The sequence below is a fragment of the Pleurodeles waltl genome, chromosome 7 (assembly GCF_031143425.1).
Source record: "Pleurodeles waltl isolate 20211129_DDA chromosome 7, aPleWal1.hap1.20221129, whole genome shotgun sequence".
Lineage (NCBI taxonomy): Eukaryota > Metazoa > Chordata > Amphibia > Caudata > Salamandridae > Pleurodeles > Pleurodeles waltl.
In genome coordinates, this window is record NC_090446.1 from 1422693241 (window position 1) to 1422715331 (window position 22091).

The window sequence follows — 22091 nt, forward strand, 5'->3', positions numbered from 1 at the left end:
ATTTAAAATTGTTAGTGTTCCTAGCTTGATTTATAGCAACAGAGAAACAGCAATCTGAATCTATTATGAGGGATTGGTAGCCTAACTAGAAGTACTGCTATGTGTTGACAGAAAAAGTGCTTGTGTTAAGGGCAAAAAAAACAAAGTAACATGCAAAAATCTAGCTAAATTTTTAAATGCTCCAAACTCTTACTAAGCTTGTTTGTATATTTTGTTTGTGAATTAAATAAAGTTTTAATTTGTGTATTTGTTTTACGTATACCTTTTTCTTTAATTTTGCATATTGTTTTGAGGTGGAAATCATAGAAATTGATTAGGGTGGGGTCCCTGGCTGCTGACACTGATTTAGTAGGGGTCCACAAATGCCAAAATGACCAGTGCACTATAGAATGAATAGGCAAGTCTAGAAAAATGTGTTCAGAATGCAATTTGAAAATATTTATTTGTAAGAAAACGGATCATTAGTTGTGTGGCCTGCACAAATAATAGGCCAACACCCCATTGTAGTGCTTGATGGTCTTAGAAGCAGAGCAGTCCAAAGCCTACTCAAGGGACGTGGTGTATGCTAGTAATCACCATTTACAGGCACACTATAATAACACTCAATAAATGGGAAGTGTTTGAAAATACCAGGAAAATCCGGGCTCGTTATATTTTTAGAATTGCACCAAATATTGATTGGGGGGGCTAAGGAAATCTTGTGTGTGGGTAGGGGCGGCTTCTCCTTAGGGGCTAAAAGGGTGGAAACCCCCCACAATCACATCTCAGGCACACCTTATTTCTCAAAAGTATTACAGCTTTTCTATGTAATGAAACAATCTCACAGATCATTTTTTTACATGTAAAAGCTGCAATATCACTTTGCACTGTGATGTGCATGTGTCAGGTGTGGGATGTTACAGCCCATCCTTTCACAGATGGAATACATATCTGACATGCTGCACTAACATCAGACAGTAGAGCCTGTCAGATAAGGTGAATTGCGGCCTGTCAGTCATGCTCCCTTATGCCCCATCAGAAGCCACAATAAAGGAAAAAGGACAGCCTGCCATCTTATCTGTTCTCCTTTTTGGGCATAAGGGTGAGAACCTCACTCTGACTCGTTGTCTATTCGATCTAAAAGTTGGGAATCGATGTGCAGAGGAAAATGCCCTGAGGACTACCTCAAGTAAGTTTCCACGGTGTGTGTATGAGTGAGAGGGTGCTTCTGTTCTTTATTAATCTGTGTACAAGCATGCACCAGTATGTGTCTATGTAAGCATGTGTTTGTATGTGCAGTTTTATATAATCTGTTGTTAGAAGTATTGCAAGTGCATTTTAGCTAAATGACCTTTCATTTGTTAGTCCCACCACTTTATAGATTGACCAGCTGCCACTGGGGTGGAGGCTGCACTGCTCCTGCAGCTCCTCCCACACCTTTGATGACATTTGGTGGTGACCCCGTCTTTCTGGGGCCACTACAAGCTAAAAACAAGCAGTTTTTCTGTTCTAACAGGCAAGCCCCACAGGGCATTATGGGGTGCTCCCCGGAGCTTCCTTGTATATTCTATTACTGACTCTCCCGCATTGCCGGAGAGAGGCGTGTCTTCTCCTTTCTATATTTTTCTTTTTTTGTTGGCAGCCTCTGTGAGAAAACAGGGCTGATTGCAGAGGCCCCATAACTTTTTGCCCCCATTTTCCACTTTTTGCTGGTGTTTTCCTGACTTTAAAGGTGCCCTGGGTACTGCTAACCAGTCCCAGGGCCTGTGCTCTGTGTAAAATGGATATGCAAATTCGACTTTGGAATTAAAGGTACTTCCAAAGTCTTAAACTACCTTATTTTTACATATAAGTCACCCCTAAGGTGTGCCCTATGTGCCCCTAGGGCTGGGTGCCATGTAACTATAAGCAGGGACTTTATAAAAATAGATTTATTATCCCTGGTGAGGTAAAAACAGCCAAATTCGTTTTTCCCTCATTGAAGTAAATGGCCTTCATAGGCTAGAATGGGCAGATTTTATTTTAAATTTTAAAGTCTCCTTAAATGTTACATACCAAGAATTTGGTATCAAATTAATTGTTGTAATAAATCCCACAACTTCCAGTTGTTGGATTTAATATAACTTGTTTAGGTAAAAAGTTTAGACTTTTCCTAAAAAGTTGCCAATTTCAGCTCTGCATTGTTTTTGCTGCTGTGCTCTGATTGGCCAGCCTGCAGCAGCTTCTGCCAGGCTGCCTTGATGAGGTGTGAAGTGGCCTGACTTCACACAAAGGAATGTGCTTGGGGGGAGAGAATCTCCCCTCAGCAGATGGTGAGGCAGGAAGGGGGAGGGCGGCCAAACTGGTCTTCAAAGGCAGAGAAGGACATTTGGAGCACCCAGCAACACCCCCACATCCTGCAACCCCAGACAATTAGGTGCCCCCTTGATTAGATTAGGAGAGGGCAGCAGAGGGGTGTGTTTATGATTTTTAGCCACACCAGTGGGTGGGCTCAGCCAGATGTAACCTCCAAAAATCAGATTCATCCATGTTGGATTTTTAGAGACTGTTGCCTTCTGGGATGGATTTTTGCCACACTTCCCAGGAAGTGGTCATCACAGGGGGACGACCCTGTCCCTGATTGGAGAACCAGGACCCCCCTGCTTTTCACCCAGGAGCAAGGATAAAACTGGCAGACCTGCACCCACACCTCAGATCCCCACCAAATTTCAAGAAGAGAGAACTTAAGGAGAAGAAGGACTGCCCTGCTGGACCCCTGGCCTGCACCTGGAACCTGCACTCAGAAGGACTGCACCAGCTGCACACTTGGGCTTCACCACAAGAAGGACTTTGCCTGGCTTCAACTGGTTCAAGGAGGGACTCCCTGTTGGCTACAGGTGAAAAATTGCTAAACCAGAGTCCCCTGCACCAACTCCTGAAGAAAGCGACCAGCTGACCACTGTCCAGTGGCCAAAAAGGAGTTTGCGCCAGGTGCATTCTGGGAGTTGAAGTCTGCACCCCCCAAGGACCATCACAGAACTTCTGGACCCTTGGGGTGAGCTGTGGACCCTAAAAGAACCTTAAAAGAACATCTGGGTGAAGCCCCAGAAGTTTGGAAAACATTTGAGAATTTTTGGAAAAAAGCTCCAGAGAGGGACCGACCCGCCGCGGAAATTCTAGCCGGCTTGCCTCAACCGCGACCCGGCCTGACTTCGTGGTTCGTCCCGGTAAAGAAAAACATCCAAAAAAGAGACTATGGGCCTAATTATGACCCTGGCGGGCGGCGGAGGCCGCCCGCCAGGATCCCGCCCTCCAAATTACCGCGCCGCGGTCAAAAGACCGCGGCGGGTATTACGAGTTTTCCCCTGGGCTGGCGGGCGGTTCCAGTAAAACTGCCCGCCAGCCCAGGGGGAAAACGACCTTCCCACGAGGATGCCGGCTCTTAATCGAGCCGGCGGAGTGGGAAGGTGCGACGGGTGCAGTGGCACCCGTCGCGTATTTCAGTGTCTGCAAGGCAGACACTGAAATACTTTTCGGGGCCCTCTTACGGGGGCCCCTGCCGTGCCCATGCCATTGGCATGGGCACGGCAGGGGCCGCCAGGGGCCCCGCGACCCCCCCTACCGCCATCCTGTTCATGGCGGCTTTCCCGCCATGAACTGGATGGCGGTAGGGGGGGTCAGAATCCTCATGGCTGCGGAGCGCGCTCCGCAGCCATGGAGGATTCCAAAGAGCAGCGGAAAGTCAGCGGGAGACCGCTGACTTTCCGCTTCTGACCGCGGCTGAACCGCCGCGGTCAGAATGCTCATTGGAGCACCGCCATCCTGTTGGCGGTGCTCCCGTGGTCGGTGGCCCTGGCGGCCACCGGCCGCCAGGGTCAGAATGACCCTCTAAGTCCGAAGGTAAAAAGTTGACCGGGACCTCCCAGCCATCGTATCCGAGAAGGGCTCCATGGACGTCGGATCAAGATCCAGGTTTACCCCGGTCGAAGGATTTTCCTCTCGAAAAAACGACTAAGTCCGAAGGTAAAAGTCTCCACCGAGGAAACCCACATCGCGTATCCGGACAAGGGCTCCAGGAGGTCGGATTCAACTGGCAGGTTCGTCCCGGTGAAGAAAAACTTCAAAATAAAGACTAAGTCAGAAGGTAACTTTTTAACCGAGGCCTCCCGCGACCTGTAGCCGAGCAGGGCTCCATCGCGGTCGTCCTGAAACTTTGACTTTGCCCCGGTCCTGGTGCAACCAGATGACCCGATTGGCGCTTTTTGTTTCTAAGCGCTAGAAAAATAATAATACTTTAAAAATTCATATCTCCGGTTCCCCTGAACCAATTTTATTCGTTTTTGTGTCATTTTAAAGATAAAAATATAAACTATTTTTATAAATTGGTTTTGGATTTTTAAACTGTTTCCTGTGTTTTATTTAATTACTGTTTTGTGATATTTGAATGCTTTACACTTTGTCTCCTAAGTTAAGCCTTGACGCTCGTTGCCAAGCTACCAAGGGTTGAGTGGGATTAATTTACTGAGACCTAACTGTACCTAATTGGAGGTTAGTGGCTTGTTGCTAGGTGTAGGTACCTACCTGCCCTTACAAATAACCCATTTTCCAAGCTAAAAACAAGCAGTTTTTCTGTTCTAACAGGCAAGCCCCACAGGGCATTATGGGGTGCTCCCCGGAGCTTCCTTGTATATTCTATTACTGACTCTCCCGCATTGCCGGAGAGAGGCGTGTCTTCTCCTTTCTATATTTTTCTTTTTTTGTTGGCAGCCTCACGCCACTATTTTTCCTACGGGTATCTGGTTACACCCGGCTGCTTGCGTGTGGGATATCATGATGGGAACAGCTCGGGAGCTCCTGGCTGCCCCTGCCAGCTTCCTGTGCCGGCAACACTCCAGTGTGCTGTCACAGGAGACATCACCACTCTTCTGGGCTGCACGCTCCTGAGAGGAGGCGCATACATGGTGGCTTGTATACTGCTCCCCCCAATCATGGGCAGGGGAAGCGGGATGGGCCAGCCATGCGGGGTTGCTCGGTGGCAATTCTGCTCCTCTTTTCCTGCCACAGGGGCCAGGTATGACGTCCTGGGTCTCTCCCCACCATCGCAAAGGAGCATGGCGGTGCTTGCTTGCCCAGTATACTAATTGGGGTCCAGGGATGGGGTGCCAGGCCCCTTCTCTCTCTTGTAGGAAAAGCACGACAGCACTTCCCAATAGTATCCTCTTCCTGGAGGCAGCCACCAGGTTCCTTCCCACCCGAGGCCAAAGCTGGATATGGCAGCAAAGACCCACACATTTCTGGTAGGGGGCAAAAGTCACCAAAGTTTAAACATCCACAACGCGGGCCCCATTGGGCTGATTATAATGATCCTGGTCTCCTTTTGCTCCTGCTACTGAGCGCTAGCCAGTGGGAGCACTTTCTTCAAGCCTTCTGGCCTCCAAGGTGTTCAACTTTGCGAGGAGATGGTTTCAATAGCTCCCCGCAAAAGACTTTCTTTTTGTTTCTCCTCTAGGCCTTTCTCCTCCTTGTGCAGAAGCCCAATTCCAGTGTCCAGCAGAAAAGCACACCTTAGAGAGAGTCTTCTCCCCTTCACAGGGCCTTTTAGGTGGGAGCGAGAGGTTCCAGCAGGGATGCACCCCGGACCTATCCTGTGGTGCCATATCTTGTCACAACCTACCTGCACATCCTGCCGCCATATCTCAAAATGGTGTCACTCCACCTCTCGCTGACATGACTATCAGAACCTTCCCCGGTAAAACATCAAAGGAGCCCACCTCCTGGTTTGTCTCCAGAGGTCAGGGCTCCCTCCTTTGTTTAGTGGGCTTGGGCAGGCCCTCTTCCGGACACAGGGTAACAGCTGGCTGATTAATGAAGAGCACTCCGCCCCCTCCCTTTTTCTTCTCGGGAGCTGAGTAAAGCACTGTTAATTACTCTCTTTGTGGGGGGGGGCTTTCGTCCTGCCATTGGAGAGGAAAGTAATTAACCCAGCCAAGCAGGGTGGCAAAAGGCCTATGCTCTGATTCTGAGCCAGAGAAATATGAAATTCCTGGATGACACATAAGCTGTACAGATATGTCTGTAGAATAAGGGGAAGCGGAGCTGCACTCTAAGGCAGACTTTCTCATGACTGTATAAAAGAGTGTCACTGCCATCATTAAAGGACACTGACTTTCCCTTTATGTGCACATCATCATGATAAGGCCTATTCCAGGTCAATACCCAATCCTGCAGAGTCTCTTCTGTGGTGGGCTTTATATGCACAGTCTCTTAGCTGTGCACAACAGGAGACTCCAATGCACAGCCCTCACACGAATGCACACACTTGTGCACACGTGTTCCTGTGTAACCAGCCAAGTGCCTTTTACCTTTGCTGTGCCACAGCAGTTTTATCTCAAAAGGTGGGCACTACAGACATGTGCAGTCCATTTGCCATGAGTTTACGGGTGTGAGTTCCAGGTTATGAGACTCCACCACAGAAAAAGTTCTAAAACAAGGTGATCAAAAAAGCAAAAATTCCGGCCAGATTAAAGTGGCAGAGCCAGATTCACAATAATTGTCTTACATATCTGCTTCAATTATGATTGTATTTTTACGCCATTGGCTCATCTGTGTAATTTTATCCATCATTAGTGTTATATAAGCCATCCAACTGTATCATGGTAAGTATGGAAAATTGAGAGGAGAGAAGAGAGAGAAAGGTGTTAGGACCGAGTCTGAAGCGGTGCTGTGTGTTGGTGGAAGGAATAAAAGACTTAGGGCCTGATTCCGACCCTGGCGGTCATGGACCGCCAGGGCCGGGGTAGACGGAAGCACCGCCAACAGGCTGGCGGTGCTTCCTGGGCAATTCTGACCGCAGCGGTAAAGCCGCGGTCAGAAAAGGGGAACCGGCGGTTTCCCCCTGCCCCAGGGAATCCTCCATGGCGGCGCTGTATGCAGCCATGGGGATTCCGACCCCCTTCCCGCCAGGAAGAGGCTGGCGGGAACGGGTGTCGTGGGGCCCCTGGGTCCCCTGCACTGCCCATGCCACTGGCATGGGCAGTGCAGGGGCCCCCTAACAGGGCCCCATAATGATTTTCAGTGTCTGCTTGTCAGTTTCAGCAGACACTGAAAATCGCGACGGGTGCCACTGCACCCATCGCACCGCAGCAAATCCGCCGGCTCCATTCGGAGCCGGCTTCATCTTTGCTGGGGCTTTCCCGCTGGGCCGGCGGGCGATCTTCTTGAGATCACCCGCCGCCCCAGGGGATAAGTTGTAATCACCGCCGCGGTCATTTGACTGCGGTGCGGTGTTTGGGCGGTTTCCGCCCGGCGGGCGGCGCCCGCCGCCCGCCGGGGTCGGAATGACCCCCTTAGTGACAAATATCTCCTGAATTGATTATAACAGATGGATAATATGGTTTTCATTGGTAAATTGAAATCCTGATTCAATACTTCACATACATATGTATGGAAGTAAGCATGCTTGCAGTAGCATAGCAATGGTTCTCCAGTCCCTAGTGCAAGTCCCTTGTTCAGGTACCACTGCACCGGCTGCATCATCGGTAGCTACATTACTGCTCACTTGATGGGCCATTACAGAGAAGGAAGTCAGAGATACTGTGAGAGAAAAAAGAGTTGACAGAGGCACTAGGGGGCACTAGGGGGATTTGGACATGGAAAATATTTGAACTCCCAGAAATTCAGGGAGCGCAAGAGAAATAATACATTATCAGACATACAAATCTTTTAGCAACAGTATTAGCAGGTCCCTTTTATTCATTATGGAAAATTGTCTAAGGTTCAAGCAGCTCAATTAAACTATAGATAGGAACACAGACATGCAGTGATGTTGAGGTCATAAAACCTATTCTCCCATTCAAGAACCTACAGATTTGGAACAAGGCATCAATAAGCTGATAATGTCTCAGCAATGACATGAGCAATTGTCCACCATGTAGAAACACTGTAATACTTCACAACATAAACCTGATTGAAATACGTATTATTACTTGATCATAGTTTGCTTCACAGCTTAAACCCAATTTGTTATGCAATATATAATGTGTTACTTTTTTGAATTTTTTAAATAGTATGTTATTTGCATCTAAAACTTGTAGATCCTGATTTACTTAAAGTTTGCATTTTCCTTGCATTGTGCAAAATGATGCAGGGCAACGCAAAGGCTAAACTAATATTTACAAAGCCAGACAAAGGGGAATTTTCACAGCCTTACATGACTTTGTGTAGAAATGTAACACATCACAGCAGCTTGCACTGTGTTGCGTTACATTTCATAGTGGTTTGCTTTCCATGGGTGGATCATGGGCATTTAATGCATCCACCCATAGGATTATTGGAATCAGTAAACCTGTGGTTGTGCCAAATGGTATGTTACCCTGACCACGGCGGAACAAGGAGAAATATGTTTTTCTCCTTGTTACTTCCTCTTTCTTTGCACCTCACATAGGAAGACAAAATTGCCTCTTATGATTATGATTTTTGGTCCCTAAGGCTGGGAGGTCCAACATCTACATAATCAGTATGAAGTTCCTAGACAACTTTGTAAATTGTCAGTTAAAATGTACCTCTGTAAGAATCAGCTATGCCTCGACAATGGTGTGAAATTATACTAAAAAGCCATCCTAATGCCCTCCCCCTATATTGCCCAACAAACATATTCAAAGACACACGCCATGATTTAACATTCAGCTATCATGGACATCTCATATTTAAAATCCTCAAATCTTGTCACTGAAAAAGAGGGCCTTCCCTTAGGATGCATGCATGACATTTGTCCCCAACACCTTGCAATGTTAGGATGAAATCAAATTATCGATGCTCATGGTCTTTTCCAATGCAGTACCTGTTGCAATTTGCTTCCTTGCTAAATTACAGCAGGAGAATGTGCACTGTAGGAACTCTGCAGTTTTCTGATACCATATGAATATGGTATCTACGATGACCACATGTAACTGATATGGGAAAAGCCAGGAGAGTAGAACAAGCACAGTGGAACTGTACACCAAGTACGCAAAAGCAAAAAATGGCAGAGCCTCAGTGCCTTATGTTAAGGCGATGCTTGGTGCCCGCCTTAGGAACAACCTACATCTCTTTACTTGGAGTGAGGATGAGGATTTTGTTTCCCCTTAGAAAACAGAAGCTAAGAAAAAGAGGTAGATACTTCTAATCTTCTCATACCTTTGTGGCCACAAAAGGAAAATAATCTTTCCATCCATCACTGAATTATAGTCAACCATCTCAACTTTTTCAAGCTTCTCAAAAGTTTCCTTTTTGCAATAGTCCTTTTTCCTGAATCCCTGCAATCACCTTTGCCTAGAGCCAGGATGCCTGCACAGGTAATCCTATGCTACACAAATCTAAATTTGTGTCTGAAAAGCTGTTGCTTGACTCACCTATTATCTACTACACCAGTTCTATAAATGTTTCAGAGAGATCTGATGGCACAGAACAATTAAGGACACAAATTCACTTCTTGGCACATTCATGCAGCCTCTAATATGGAGGATATGGATATGTCTTCAACTTGGTAATAAAAGCATGCTAAAGGGTTAAGGTCACAGGCAGAATGTGCTACAAGGCAAAAAGTATGGTACTGATATTGTTCCTACATCCTTTCTTTGCTATTTCTCCTGAAAGCTGGATCTCTCTCACTCTGGAGTATGTTTGAAATCAATTTATTGGAATCCTGGTTGCAGCTCTCTATTCACAGCAAGAAATTTGATTCCATCCCCAGCTCAATTATTATCTTCTCTTTATGTTCTGAATTTCTCTCTTTGTAAATTGTTTCTTCCTACCTCTTTTTGGTTTCTATACCATTAGGTGTAAAGAACTAGTTTTCGTGCTCACTCATTTACTTTGCTAATAGGACATTATGTAAACCTCTCGCCAATTATTACCAAATAAACACTACACTACAAAGGGTGACTCTTCGACTTTTGTTATTCAAATCTTATGGGCCTCATTTGGAGTTTGGCAGATGAGATACTCCAGCAAAACATAGAGGCTATCCTGTCTGCTATATTTCTAGTGGCAAGGGTTGTAATGGACTTCTAATAGGGCAGATGGACATCGCTCACACTTGTAACTATGAAACGTTATCATGGCTCATAGAGAACATTTACTTACCTTTCCTGCTCATTCCTTCCTAGGCTCATTGCTTACTATTCAAGAAATGGGCAGCTTCACAAGTGCAGCATCCATCACCTGGGCAACATCTTTTGTCGCTGACCACCCATACCAGATGGCCATGCACTTATCATCTTTCTGTTGCTACCTATGGTTAGTATGCCACTTTCCACCATGCCTCATAAATACCTTTCATGAACAACAACAACAACAAAAATATATCCTTCGATATTAGTGCGAGCAAAGAGCATCAGATCCTTACCCTCAAGTCACCGACTATCTCTTCTTCTTGGCGGATGCGTTGAGCCAAATCCTCACTTTTATTTCTTAATGGCTCCAAATTCCTCTGAAATATTTCCTGCGAATGATCAGATATTAATACACACGATTAAGAATTTCTTATGAAACATCTTGTAGTGTTAGGCATTTTCTCAATTAATGGATAGAATAGGGTAAGGTCCTGAGGAAGGCATCTCATTACACTAATGAGAGGCTAGACAGGAGTGAGGAACAATAGCTATATTAACCAACAGTAAGTATTAGTTCAGCTAATTTGCACTAAATGATACCGGAAACAGATTGTACGGCATTGAGAGTCCCTGAGATTCCAGATTCCAATAACTATCTAAAAAGCACCTACAATATAATCACAATAAAAACACATTCAACCTTTAGAAACGACAAGAGTTGTGGAAATATCATCTTAAACTGTTCTAATATCACACATGTGTTAAGCAGGTTCGCAATTTTTGAGAAGCTATTTGGACTTCTGCAAAATGTAATGTAGTTCCCAACGTTTTTCATTGAGGGCTTACTTAAAAAACACGGATATTTGTGACAGTTCGAATCACAAACCCTAAATTAACGGGAATTAGAACATTGGAACGCTGGCAGCTCCATTGAAAAAATGGAGTGCTCCGGGCTTTTACTGGCCGGTAAAAGCCTGCAGCGCCAATATTCCAATCTTCTTTGTTCACAGCAGCAGCTGTGAACAAAGCCTCACGGAGCCTGAGGGGATTTTAATCAGCTCTGGTTCCGTGAAGCCTTTGTTTTATTTAGGAGAACATTCTGCCCTCTAATGGCAGAATGTTCTAATAGCCTTCGGCTCGGGCCTTTAACGCGAGAACGGGCCATTAATAGCCAGTAGAGCCCGCTACGGGGGGTTCTAAGGCTATAATAATGGCTCGGCAGAAATGTATTTCCCAGAAAACTGATGGGTTCTCTCTGAATGCAGTGGTACCTAGAAACTCCTGTTGGTGCCTGGTTTCCCCAGCAAAAGTTACATTCAAATTGGACTCTGTCAATGTGATTTTGCATGTTCAGTTTCCTTTATTATAATTAAAGTACAGCACATACATACTACTTCTAGAAGCTATTTCATTGGGCTGTACCTAACTTTCACACACATACTGTTTGCAAAAATGTGACAAACTGGCTAAGAGTATCCGCTAAAGTTTTGTCCGGTTTATTAAGCCTATTTTCAGACGATGGCTTTATTAATTTGCAGAGGGGATGCCGTCATCAGCGTATTATATTGTCAAGTAGCACAAATCAGCATTGGTTCTGCTCAAATAGCAAAATTCTAGCGTGAACTGTTAGGTCTTCTCGCCTCTGAACACAGTCTAGATTCTGCCAGACAGTTTGGGTGAATGCATGGTCCTAGCATGAGTGCCTGGGGTACCTGCTTGTATCTTCTGCTTGTGCCCATTTGTAGTGTTTTGACTTGTATGATGCTATGTATCGTCTCTCTTAGGCATTGGCCTGTTTGAATGCCATTCACATTCTGTTTCTGTTGCAGCATAGAGCTTGGCACAGGGGCTCTGTTCATCCAGCCATTGATTCCATTATCCTCTGGCTGAGGTTGTTTATGCCTCATCAAATGTGCACTTTTGTTTGAAATTAAGTATATATTAATATCATTAAAAAATGAAATGGGGTTGTGTTTGAGTGACTAACTGATAACATACTATGCATGAGTGGTTTCTTCTTCTTAATTACAAGTACATTCCCTCTACGTCTATGCAGTGGCATTTTTCTACTTTTGTTCTTTTACGTTAGCTAATCTATGCCTTTTGAGTTTGCTTTATTGTGGATGATGAAATGAATAAGTCTGTGGGCAGATAAGTGGAAGTATGAGTGCAAGGATGAGTGCCAGAATGCATGTATGATGTGGTAAAGAGTAGCTCAATTGTCCTTGTAACTGAAAAGCCACTTGCAACTACAAGCTAGACCTATTGTCACGGACAGTAATTGTTAAAAAAGAGAGGCATCTATACTTGTGAGAAAAGTGAAGTGATACAACAAAGAATAAAGGTAGAGAGGTAATCTTTTCATCATCATTATTAGTATTTATAAATAGAATCCATACAGCTAGAAAATAAACTAGGGGCATGGAATGCTGAAAACCAATACACTGCCACTTTTGTCCCTCTGCACTTCTTGTGATATCTTAAAAGATGTCTTAAGCAGATGACCTTGTTTCAGTGTCTGGCAAAGAGCAAGATGTCTTGATTCTCCTGAAACCAGTGACTTAACGTTACAGCTGCAGTCAGGATTCAGAGCATCTGACAGAAGCAGCAAGATACTGCCTGACACTCTGAATTTAATTTGAGATCCAGTGGGACAATACAATGCCTAATTTATAAAGTCCTATTTCTACAAGTACAAACAGGGAAACAGCCTTTTAATGTGGTTAGAACCATGCATGCCTTTACCATGCAGGCCTTACAAAGCATGCGTCTTTACCACACAACCTTTTACAACAAATATACCTTTACCATGCATGCCTTTACAATTAAAATGTAAGTATTTATTAGGCAAGTGTATATATAATAATATAAATATACATTTGGGTAGTTATGGGTTTTGGGTGGCAAAGGTATATTTAAGGTTTAAGGTGAGTGTGGGTTTTTGGGTAGGCAGGCTATTTTTATGGTTTAGGGTGGGTGTGCTCTTGTGGGTGGCAAGGCAATTTTTAGAGTTTAGGGTGGGTTTAGGTTTTTGGGTACCAGGTGTATTTTTAGGGTTTATAGTGGGTATGGGTTTTTGAGTGGCAATTGTATTTTTAGGTTTTATGGTGCTTGTGGGATTTTGGTTAGCAAGGGCATTTTTCAGGTTTAGAGTGGGTGTGAGTTTCTGGGTGGCAAGCATATTTTTTGGGTTAGTGTGGGTTTTGGTGGCAAGGGTATTTTAGGGGTAAGTCGGAGAACGGTTTAAAGTGAAAGGGGTTAAATGGGTTTGAGACAACAACTGGAGTGAATGAATGAAAGCAGGGACATTTCCTATTGGGCTTCCAGGTGGGAAAAAAAGATTGCATAGAAGAAAGAGTAAGAAAGTAAATCACAGGTTTATAGAACAGAAGTATGATTGCATGGGAAACTGCATAGGAGAGTGTTTCAATTGAAAGGCAAATAAAGTTATGCCACATGTTTTCTTTGCTTCATTTGCGGGGATATAAAGCACCTGCATAGGGGGAAGTTGTAGTATGTGACTTTGCACACAGGAGGCTCTTGTATCAGAGGTCGTCCAGAAAAGGTGAAGTACATACCCTGGTGCACCAGCATCAAAAACTGCAGCACTTTTGGTCACTATGGTTAGCTTTATTGATGGAAGCAAGTATCCTCTGTTTGTCTTTAGGCAAGGGTTCACTTCATTTCAGATCTGCTCTTTCAGAGCAGGGCATAAGTCCAGCCATTTGTAAGGAAGTGTGGAGGACAATGGGGAAAACAGGGAGTGAGCGTGGTCACAATCCTCCCTTCATCTATGTGCAAAAGCTGGGCAAAGCTGCATTTTTAACTGAAACATTGTGCCCTGGGACCTGCTAACCAGGCCTAGGGCCAGGGCTCTGTTTAAATTAAAGAGGATATGGTAATTATGCATAGTTGCAATTGATACTGGCAACCTACCTGTAAGTCCTTAGTATATGGTAGGACATGTGGATTTAGAGGCCCAGTAGATTTGATGCAATTGAGTGTGCATTGCTGTGGTGACTGCTGTCATTTTAAAAGCTGCCCTAACTTGTAGGCTGAATTTTAAAATAAAACTATGTCCAAATGGGACTTAGAAATAATAAAAAGTACTTCCAAAGTCTTAAACTACCTTATTTTTGCATATGTCACCCCTGACGTCTGCCCGAAGGGTCGCGTGCAGTGTAATAATTAGAAAAGATGTTTTATATGCCTGTGTGAGAGAAAAACTGCCAATTTGTTTTTTCCCTCTGCAGTACAATAGCTCCAAAGGCTAACATTGAAAAGTGTTATTTAACACAAATAAAGTCTATTGTTTGATAGGAGTGAGCTAAACATCTCATTGAATGTGTCTAATTAATAGTTACACTAAATGGAACGACTTGCCAGGGTTAGATTTATTACAACTATCACAGAAACATATTTTTAGAACTGCTGTCCTAAAGTCAGCTAAAGTCAGCCCTGTAGCAGCCTCTTCTGATTGGTCAGCCTTTGACAGGCTCAGCCAAGCTGGCCTGAAAAGGTGTGAAGTGGCCTCAGCAGGGACAAAGGAGACAACTGGTGGTAGGAGAAATGCAGCAGCAGAAGCCATGACAAGAAGAGGTCTGGGTAGCCAAACTGGTCTGCAAAGGGAGAAAGACAGGACAGAAACGAGACCCACCACAATGCCTGTACACCACACCAAGTGGAAGCCTCTTTCTACTGGGATTAGGAGAGGGGCTGGACGGGGAGTGCAGGGGAAAGTTAACCACAACTGTGGGTGGGCTTAGCCAGACCTGAACCTCCAGGAGGGATTTTCTCCATTTTGGATTTTTGTGAAACAGTGCTTGCTGGGACAGAAATCTGCCACACTTCCCAGGAACTGGTCATCTCAGAGGGTGGCACCCTGTACCCCATTGGTAAGGAATGCCCACCACAATTGCCAGCCCAGAAACCTGGATAAATGTGAAAGAGCTGTCCAACAACTCAAATCCCTGCCTAGAAGCAAGATGAAGAAGAACTGCCCTAAGGTACTCCTGGTCTGCACCAGGAAGGACTGCACTCATAAGGACTGCGCGTGCTGCACAATCTAGGCTTCACAAAAAGAGGACTTTGTCTTGCTTTAAAGGATTCAGAAGTAAACCCCTGGAAGCAACAGGTATATAGGAGCTCACATGTATCAGCTCCTGCCAGAAGAGCCCAGCTGACCAGCATCCAGTGGACTTTTAAGGATTTGACCACGTACATTGTGGGGATTGTAGTTCCAACTTTCCAAGGAGCTACTCAGAGCTTCTGGGTCCTTGGCTGGTATGTGGACCCTTCTAGACACCAAAATAACTTTCTGGAAGAAGCTCCACAAGCTTCGAAATATTTGGAGAATTTTGAAAAAAAAGCTTCATAATTTGACTGACCTGTCATCAAGAGTAAAATTTGTGGTGACGATCCGTGAACCAGGCTGAATTTTAAGTTTTCTCTTATGGGCTCCAGAACTCCTCACTCTCGATGACAAGCAGCAAGACCTACAGGATTTCACCTAGGCCTCATTCTGAAGGAAGCCTCCTGCACTGAACTACAAGCAAGCCTACCGAGAAGCCTTTCTCGACGTCAAGAGAAAAAGAACTAAATAAGTGACTACGTGTAAAGGTAAATCTTTGACTGAGGCGTACAGATCAATGTAGCCAACCTGCGCTCCGTCGCGGTCAGCCTTAATTTTTGTTTTTTGCCCGGTCAGGTGCGATCAGATATCCAGATTACTCTTTGGTGCTAATAAGCACATATTTACATTTATTCATTAACAATTCATATCTCTGTTTCTCTACATTGGATGTTTGCTGTTTTGGTCTCATTTTAAAGAGATTAATATTTCCAATTTAAAAAAAAACTAGTGTTGCTTTTTGATTGTGTGTTGTGTCTTACTTATTTACTGTGTTTGGGGATATTTAATGCTTTACACACTTGTCTTCTAAGTTAAGCCTGACTGCTCATAAGCCAAGCTGCTAAGGGCTGAGCAAGGGTTACTTTATTGAAACGTTAGCTGGACTTTGTCTGTGATTGTGGCATTATTACTAGCTGTATGTATCTAGCACACCATTTTATCATCAATCTGTATTTGTTTTAATGAATTTGGAACTTTTATCTAACTACACATTTTATATTGTGACATGTAGGACTAAAAATGTAATAGGAACAGAGCAGATACTCCACTAAGGAGAAGTAATGATTGATTGACAGCACCAAGGAACCTCACTAATACGTGGCACCAATAGTACTGAATGGGAAGAACAAGCTTTCACTGATTTTGAATGAGAAATACAAAACTAAAAGTACCAGAAAGATACATTCTGTTGGCTAAATAGACATAGAGGAGTGGGACAGGAGATGGGCAGGATAAGAGTAAGGGTGTCAGGGAATGAAAACATCATGTGGGAGGTGGGAACAGATTCCTATAGTTGCATCAGGGCCTCTGGCAATATTGCTACCCCACCGCTTCGTATGAATACATTAAAGTGACAGCCACTTCTGATTTATTGTTTTAATAAGAGGAAGGAATTTGTATTGGGTTTCTTTGGGTCCAAATAGACTTGCTTTCTGTGGAAACGGTAATGCTACTGCCCCGCTCTGCCTCCTCTCTTAACTGTAAGTATTAGCAAAAGAAACAGCACACTGTGTGATGAGTCACTAACATGGAGTGAGGATTTTCATTAATGTTTTAATTTGTGCTAATTGGAATGCAAATCAGTGCCTTGTTACTGGAAGTACGCACTACAAAAATGGAATTAGGTAGGCGCTTAAAACCTTCCTCTTCTGATAACTGCACGTACTTGTGAGAGGTTATCTGTTTTATTTTTCTCTGTTCAGCTCCTAGCATCAAGATGTCTATAGATAAACAGAAAAAAGTATCTCTTGCCTCTTTTTACAAGAGGTCAAAACATTAAGTTTTACATATCACAGAAGGGCTTCTTCAGAATTGTTAAAATGCCAGATTATGACAATTATCGCAAAAGCAATATAGGGCATATGGGAAAAAAGGGTAAGAGACCTGAGATTTGGAAGCTTATTTAGAATATGTTGGAGAAGGTACAATGCCACAGACCTTGAGGTGTACCACATCCAGAAAACTTGTGATTTGCCCACTCTATTTAGGGTTGGGTGCCTCATATTGTTTCTGCATGCTCCGCTGCCCGAAAGCTTAGGCCCAATTGCTATGGACATCAGGTCATCATTCTAACTAGCTCGGATTGACCTCTTTATTTAAGGTAAATACATTGTTCTGTATTATGATCCTCAGGGAAAGCTTAGCTGTCTCAAACAGGAAAACAAATAAATGACCACGCTTGTCCTCCACATCTCCATGCTGGAAGAAATCACTATGGATATAAGGATGGTTGTAACGATGAATATTTTTTTTGTTTTTCAAAAAGAAACTCCTGCTATGATAAAAAAAAAGAAAAAACAAATGCTGTATGTGTGTGTTGAACATGGTGCCCACACAGAAAATGTAAAATGTTGACTTCTCATCTGACACTCTACAGCAGACAGGAGATCTTATAAATGGCAGGTTGCAATTGATAAAGACAGAGGAGTGAGTCCCTTCACATCCCTAGCATAATGAACTGCATTCCACCATCTCTCAATAAGCTCCATACTCTTCTGATTTATAGGTTCCTGTTCCCACTTCCTATCAGAAGAAAACACTGTTCCTTGGGCTTAGAAGTGAGCTGAAAGAATTTGTTTCCTTACTCTCCATAAAAATCTATATATTGTCAAAGCATTTACAACTATGCGGAGGAAAGCATAGTAAAACAATTCATCCAGACATACTTTTACATTTCTGATCCCGTAGTAGTTGATTCCTGGATATACCTTTGTAGGACACTATTTGAAATTCAGTATTCTAGCACCATCTATAAGGTGGGATTGTTTAACAAAATACAGAGTGACTGATAGTGGTGTAGGGATCAGTGTAATCAGTGTCCTTCAGTTGTTTCCGAAGACACCATCAAATCCTCTGTGTAGAATGGCACCAAGAGCCACAGATGACTGATATCTAGCTCCCTGGTGCAAGGACTTAATTAAATGCACTAACCTGAACAAGCAAATCCAGTTGGATAGCCATGCAAACACAACCCACTCAGCAGTCTTGAAAAGAAAGTGTTTCCTGATTATGATAAGTCCCATAAGACGTTCAGGGGCAGCAGTGGAACTCCAAACAATCATTAATTAATGAATAACACACTTAAAGATAACTAGAAATGGAATACGTGTCTTAAACTATTCATTTCAAAAGTCCCTAATCTAATTTACACATCATTGAAGATAAAAATGAAAGCACCAAAGCACTTTATGAATAATGAAACAATAGGAAAAGGCTGAAACCTGGTTATTGGATTTTGTAGCCCTTACTGTGCTGCCTGTAGGTATTATGCTAGTTTTAATATAATCAATAAATAAGTCATTTTTTGTGTTTTAGTGCAGTGTGCTTACCTGATTTCGGACAAGATGGTCTGGTGTCTATTGGGAATAAGTTGACTGCCTTTCTAACTACAAGAGCAAAGACATTGGGGGTCATTCTGACCCCGGTGGGCGGCGGGCGCCGCCCGCCTGGCGGGAACCGCCACTTGGCCGCTCCGAGGTTAAAAGACCGCTGAGGCCATTCTGACTTTCCCGCTGGGCCGGCAGGCGCCCGCCAAGGGAGCGCCTGCCGGCCCAGCGGGAAAGGCCCTGCAACACAGAAGCCGGCTCCGAATGGAGCCGGCGGTGTTCCAGGGGTGCGACGGGTGCAGTTGCACCCGTCGCGATTTTCACTGTCTGCTATGCAGACAGTAAAAATCATGCTGGGGCCCCCAGGGGCCCCACGACACCCGTGTTCGCCATCCTGTTCCTGGCGGTAAAAACCGCCAGAAACAGGCTGGCGGGAAGGGGGTCGGAATCCCCATGGCGGCGAGGTTCAGCCCAGCCAGGGGAAATCCGGCGGGAAACCCCCGGATCCCCTTTTCTGACCGCGGCTTTACCGCCGCGGTCAGAATGGGCAGGAAAGCACCGCCAGCCTGTTGGCGTTGCTTTCCGTCGTTCACGGCCCTGGCGGGTTTTACCGCCAGGGTCGGAATGACCCCCATTTTCACTATTCAAGAAAACCCTGGCAGTAAATGCTCAGGCCCATATTTATACTTTTTTTAGCACCTCATTTGCGTCATTTTTTGATGCAAAAGCGGCGCAAACTTACAAAATGCAATTGTATTTTGTACGTTTGCGCCGCTTTTGCATAAATAAATGACGCAAATGCAGCGCTAAAAAAGTATAAATATGGGCCTAAGTACTTTACAGCTCCTCAGAGGAATCTTTGAAAAAACACTTTTGGTTGGGGTGGAATCTGGTGCGTTACTGCCCATACTGTTCTTTGCCTGCGTGAAGTTCCTCCCCTAATCATTTGCTAAATCTTGAGGTTTATATACCAGTTGGCCACTGATTTTGACCCACATTTATAAAACAAAACAGGGTTCAGAGACAGTAAAGCTTCTCTAAGGTTAAACTAATCTGCAACAAAATATGTCAGCTCCATCCATGTATTGACATTAAGGGCCTGATTATGAGTCTGGCAGTCTCAAGACTGCCAGACTCGCGGTCGGACCACAGCGGCTGTGGCAGTCCGATCACCACATTATGACCCTGGAAGTCAGACCACCAGGGGACCTCCGTCTCTGCCTGGATCTCTGATCCCGATGGGCTGTCGGCATTTTTGGTTGTGATCAACCAGGGTGGCGCGCAAGTCAGTGCCACCCTGCTAATTACAACCATGTTCTCCGCCAGCTTTTTCATGGTGGTTCAACCACCATGAAAAGGCTGGCATAGAACAAGTGAGGGGGCCCCCCTCCTCAGCACCGTCAGCATGGACACTGTCTGCATCCTGAGGATGCTAGTCGGCTCCCCTGTGTGATGGCATTGGATTCGGCTCCATGTAGAGTTATGTCCAATGCCGCCGCACGTTTTCCACTGGGTCAGTCCAGTAGAAAACTCATGATAGGACATGGGGGAGACTGCCAGGTCCATTGTGGCCTCCTCACAACGGGTCTGGCGGTCGGGTTTTTTGACCACCAAACTTGTTATTAGGCCCTAAACCTCCATCTTTGAAAGCTCTATGAGGACACACTGTAAATGGACATCCTGTAATGGATGTTCCCATTAATATAAATAAAAAATATATTAGCCTACATAGAGAACAGCTGCGATGATCTCAGCATTTCCTGAATGCATTTCCAGAACCTTACACTTTAAGCTTTTTACTGAAGTTGCAGAATCTAAAATAAAAACAGAGAGCTCAGAACCCATAGTATAAAGGAAATAGAAATATTTAAAAAGGCATTTCTGAGCATGTAACTCTTTCTATGAAAGAAATAGGAAAGCCCTAAAGAAACAAATGATGAAAATGGAATTCAGGAGAAATGAAGCACGGGCATGTGAGAATCTGAAAGGTAAAGGTTCATGGTACAATGTTTACAACATCCCTGGATTAACTACTAAACAAAAAACATGGGCTTCTGAGTGTGTTTGCAGGTAGTTGTTGGAAATGTTTATTCTTTTGAATGTGTTTTCAATACGATTACTTATTACAATCTAATGACACATTTGCAAAAGAGAAGAAAAGGCTAAAATTGTACTATTCGCTTGTTGCATGTTCAATGACATACGTTTTCATATCAAAATAAAAGGTCTCTGCATTGATAAACACGGTGATCATAACAGCACATCCGTTGTAACTTGACCATTTTATCAGGTAAGAGCCCTCTATTCTGACTTACCAAAGAAGAAAAAAGCACTGACAATTTATTTCAAGTGCATCAACTTTTTAGACAAAAGTGGAGGGGTGGGGTTAATCAACATGATTTTTTAAGGAGGAAATGTATTACGGTCATACATCCGTCCAAAGGTCAGCCGAAGCTTTCCAAGCTTGAGAAAAATCCTCAAAATCATTTAGTCAATAGCATCAAGCAGGTGTGTGCCAGTCAATTTTGGAGCCAGGTCTCCTCCATCTCATCCTCTTTGAAAGTTGACTTATCTCTGACTGGGAACTCCCAGCATTCCTGATTATGCTTCGGAAAGCTGTCCAGTCAGTGGTTGCCTGTGAATGTAATACCGATGCCCCAACTCTAAATTCAATCCTGCAGTATTATAAAATGCCAGAAAATCAGGCTGCTTGAACAAAAAGTTTCCTGTTTGGGAACGCAAACACAGGGATGGTGGTCTGCTATGCCTTGTTGGCTACTTTAAGTGTACTTGCAGTCAATCAAAAGGTTCAAACATTTCTACTGGCGTAATCAATATTATTAAGCAGATTGTCCTGTGACTCCCTGTAAATGGTGATTTTGAGAACCCTGAATTCTAGTAGTACATAGGTCAGTATACAAAATTAGATTACTCTTTAAAAAAGAGTGATGCACAATTTGTGACTACTTTTTTTAGGAATGTAATTTTGCATTAAAGTATGGTGATATGAGAAATAACTTAGAAAAGATGGAGAGACTGCAGTTATTTATCAGGACTCTTTGTTGATTTATTTCACATGCTTTCGTCGATTTAATAGATTTGAGTCATTATCTCAATTATGTGTTTAAGCTCTACCAGAGTTTCAACAACTATCTTAAGAGAGGAGACAATCTAGCTTATGGGCGGAAGCCCTTGCGGAACTATAATTACACAATATGTTTTATCTCTTCAAACTGCCTGGTTTAGCTTCCCATCCTGATCTGACTGTACTGGCCAGATAGATAATATTGGAGCAGCACCAATGCTGATTAGCATATCGTTGTTTTCTGACTAGGGGGCAACATTGAAAAGAAGCAAAGGACTTGAATACATCTGTGCCTAATTATTAGTGGCTGGAATTAATTCATAAACCTGATCCATCACATGTTTGCTTTCCTTTAACTAAGGTGTCTCAGCACCAATGCGTGGAGGTAGATGTATGTTCAACCTGATATTCATTGATGTATTATGGTCCGATCACAAATATATAGGCCCATATTTATACTTTTTTAGCGCCGCATTTGTGTCGTTTTTTGACGCAAAAAC

At 43.9% G+C, this 22091-nt stretch overlaps 1 protein-coding gene across 4 annotated transcripts in view; it reads right to left on the reverse strand.

The window, feature by feature from the left end:
• Nucleotides 1-22091, reverse strand: part of LOC138246438 (zinc finger protein RFP-like) — a 175730-nt gene that overhangs the window by 117482 nt on the left and 36157 nt on the right. For all 4 annotated transcript variants that reach the window (XM_069201053.1, XM_069201052.1, XM_069201051.1 and 1 more), the window contains exon 2: nt 10343-10438. In XM_069201053.1, the coding sequence (XP_069057154.1) occupies nt 10343-10438 (96 nt within the window). The remainder of the gene's footprint in view (nt 1-10342; nt 10439-22091) is intronic.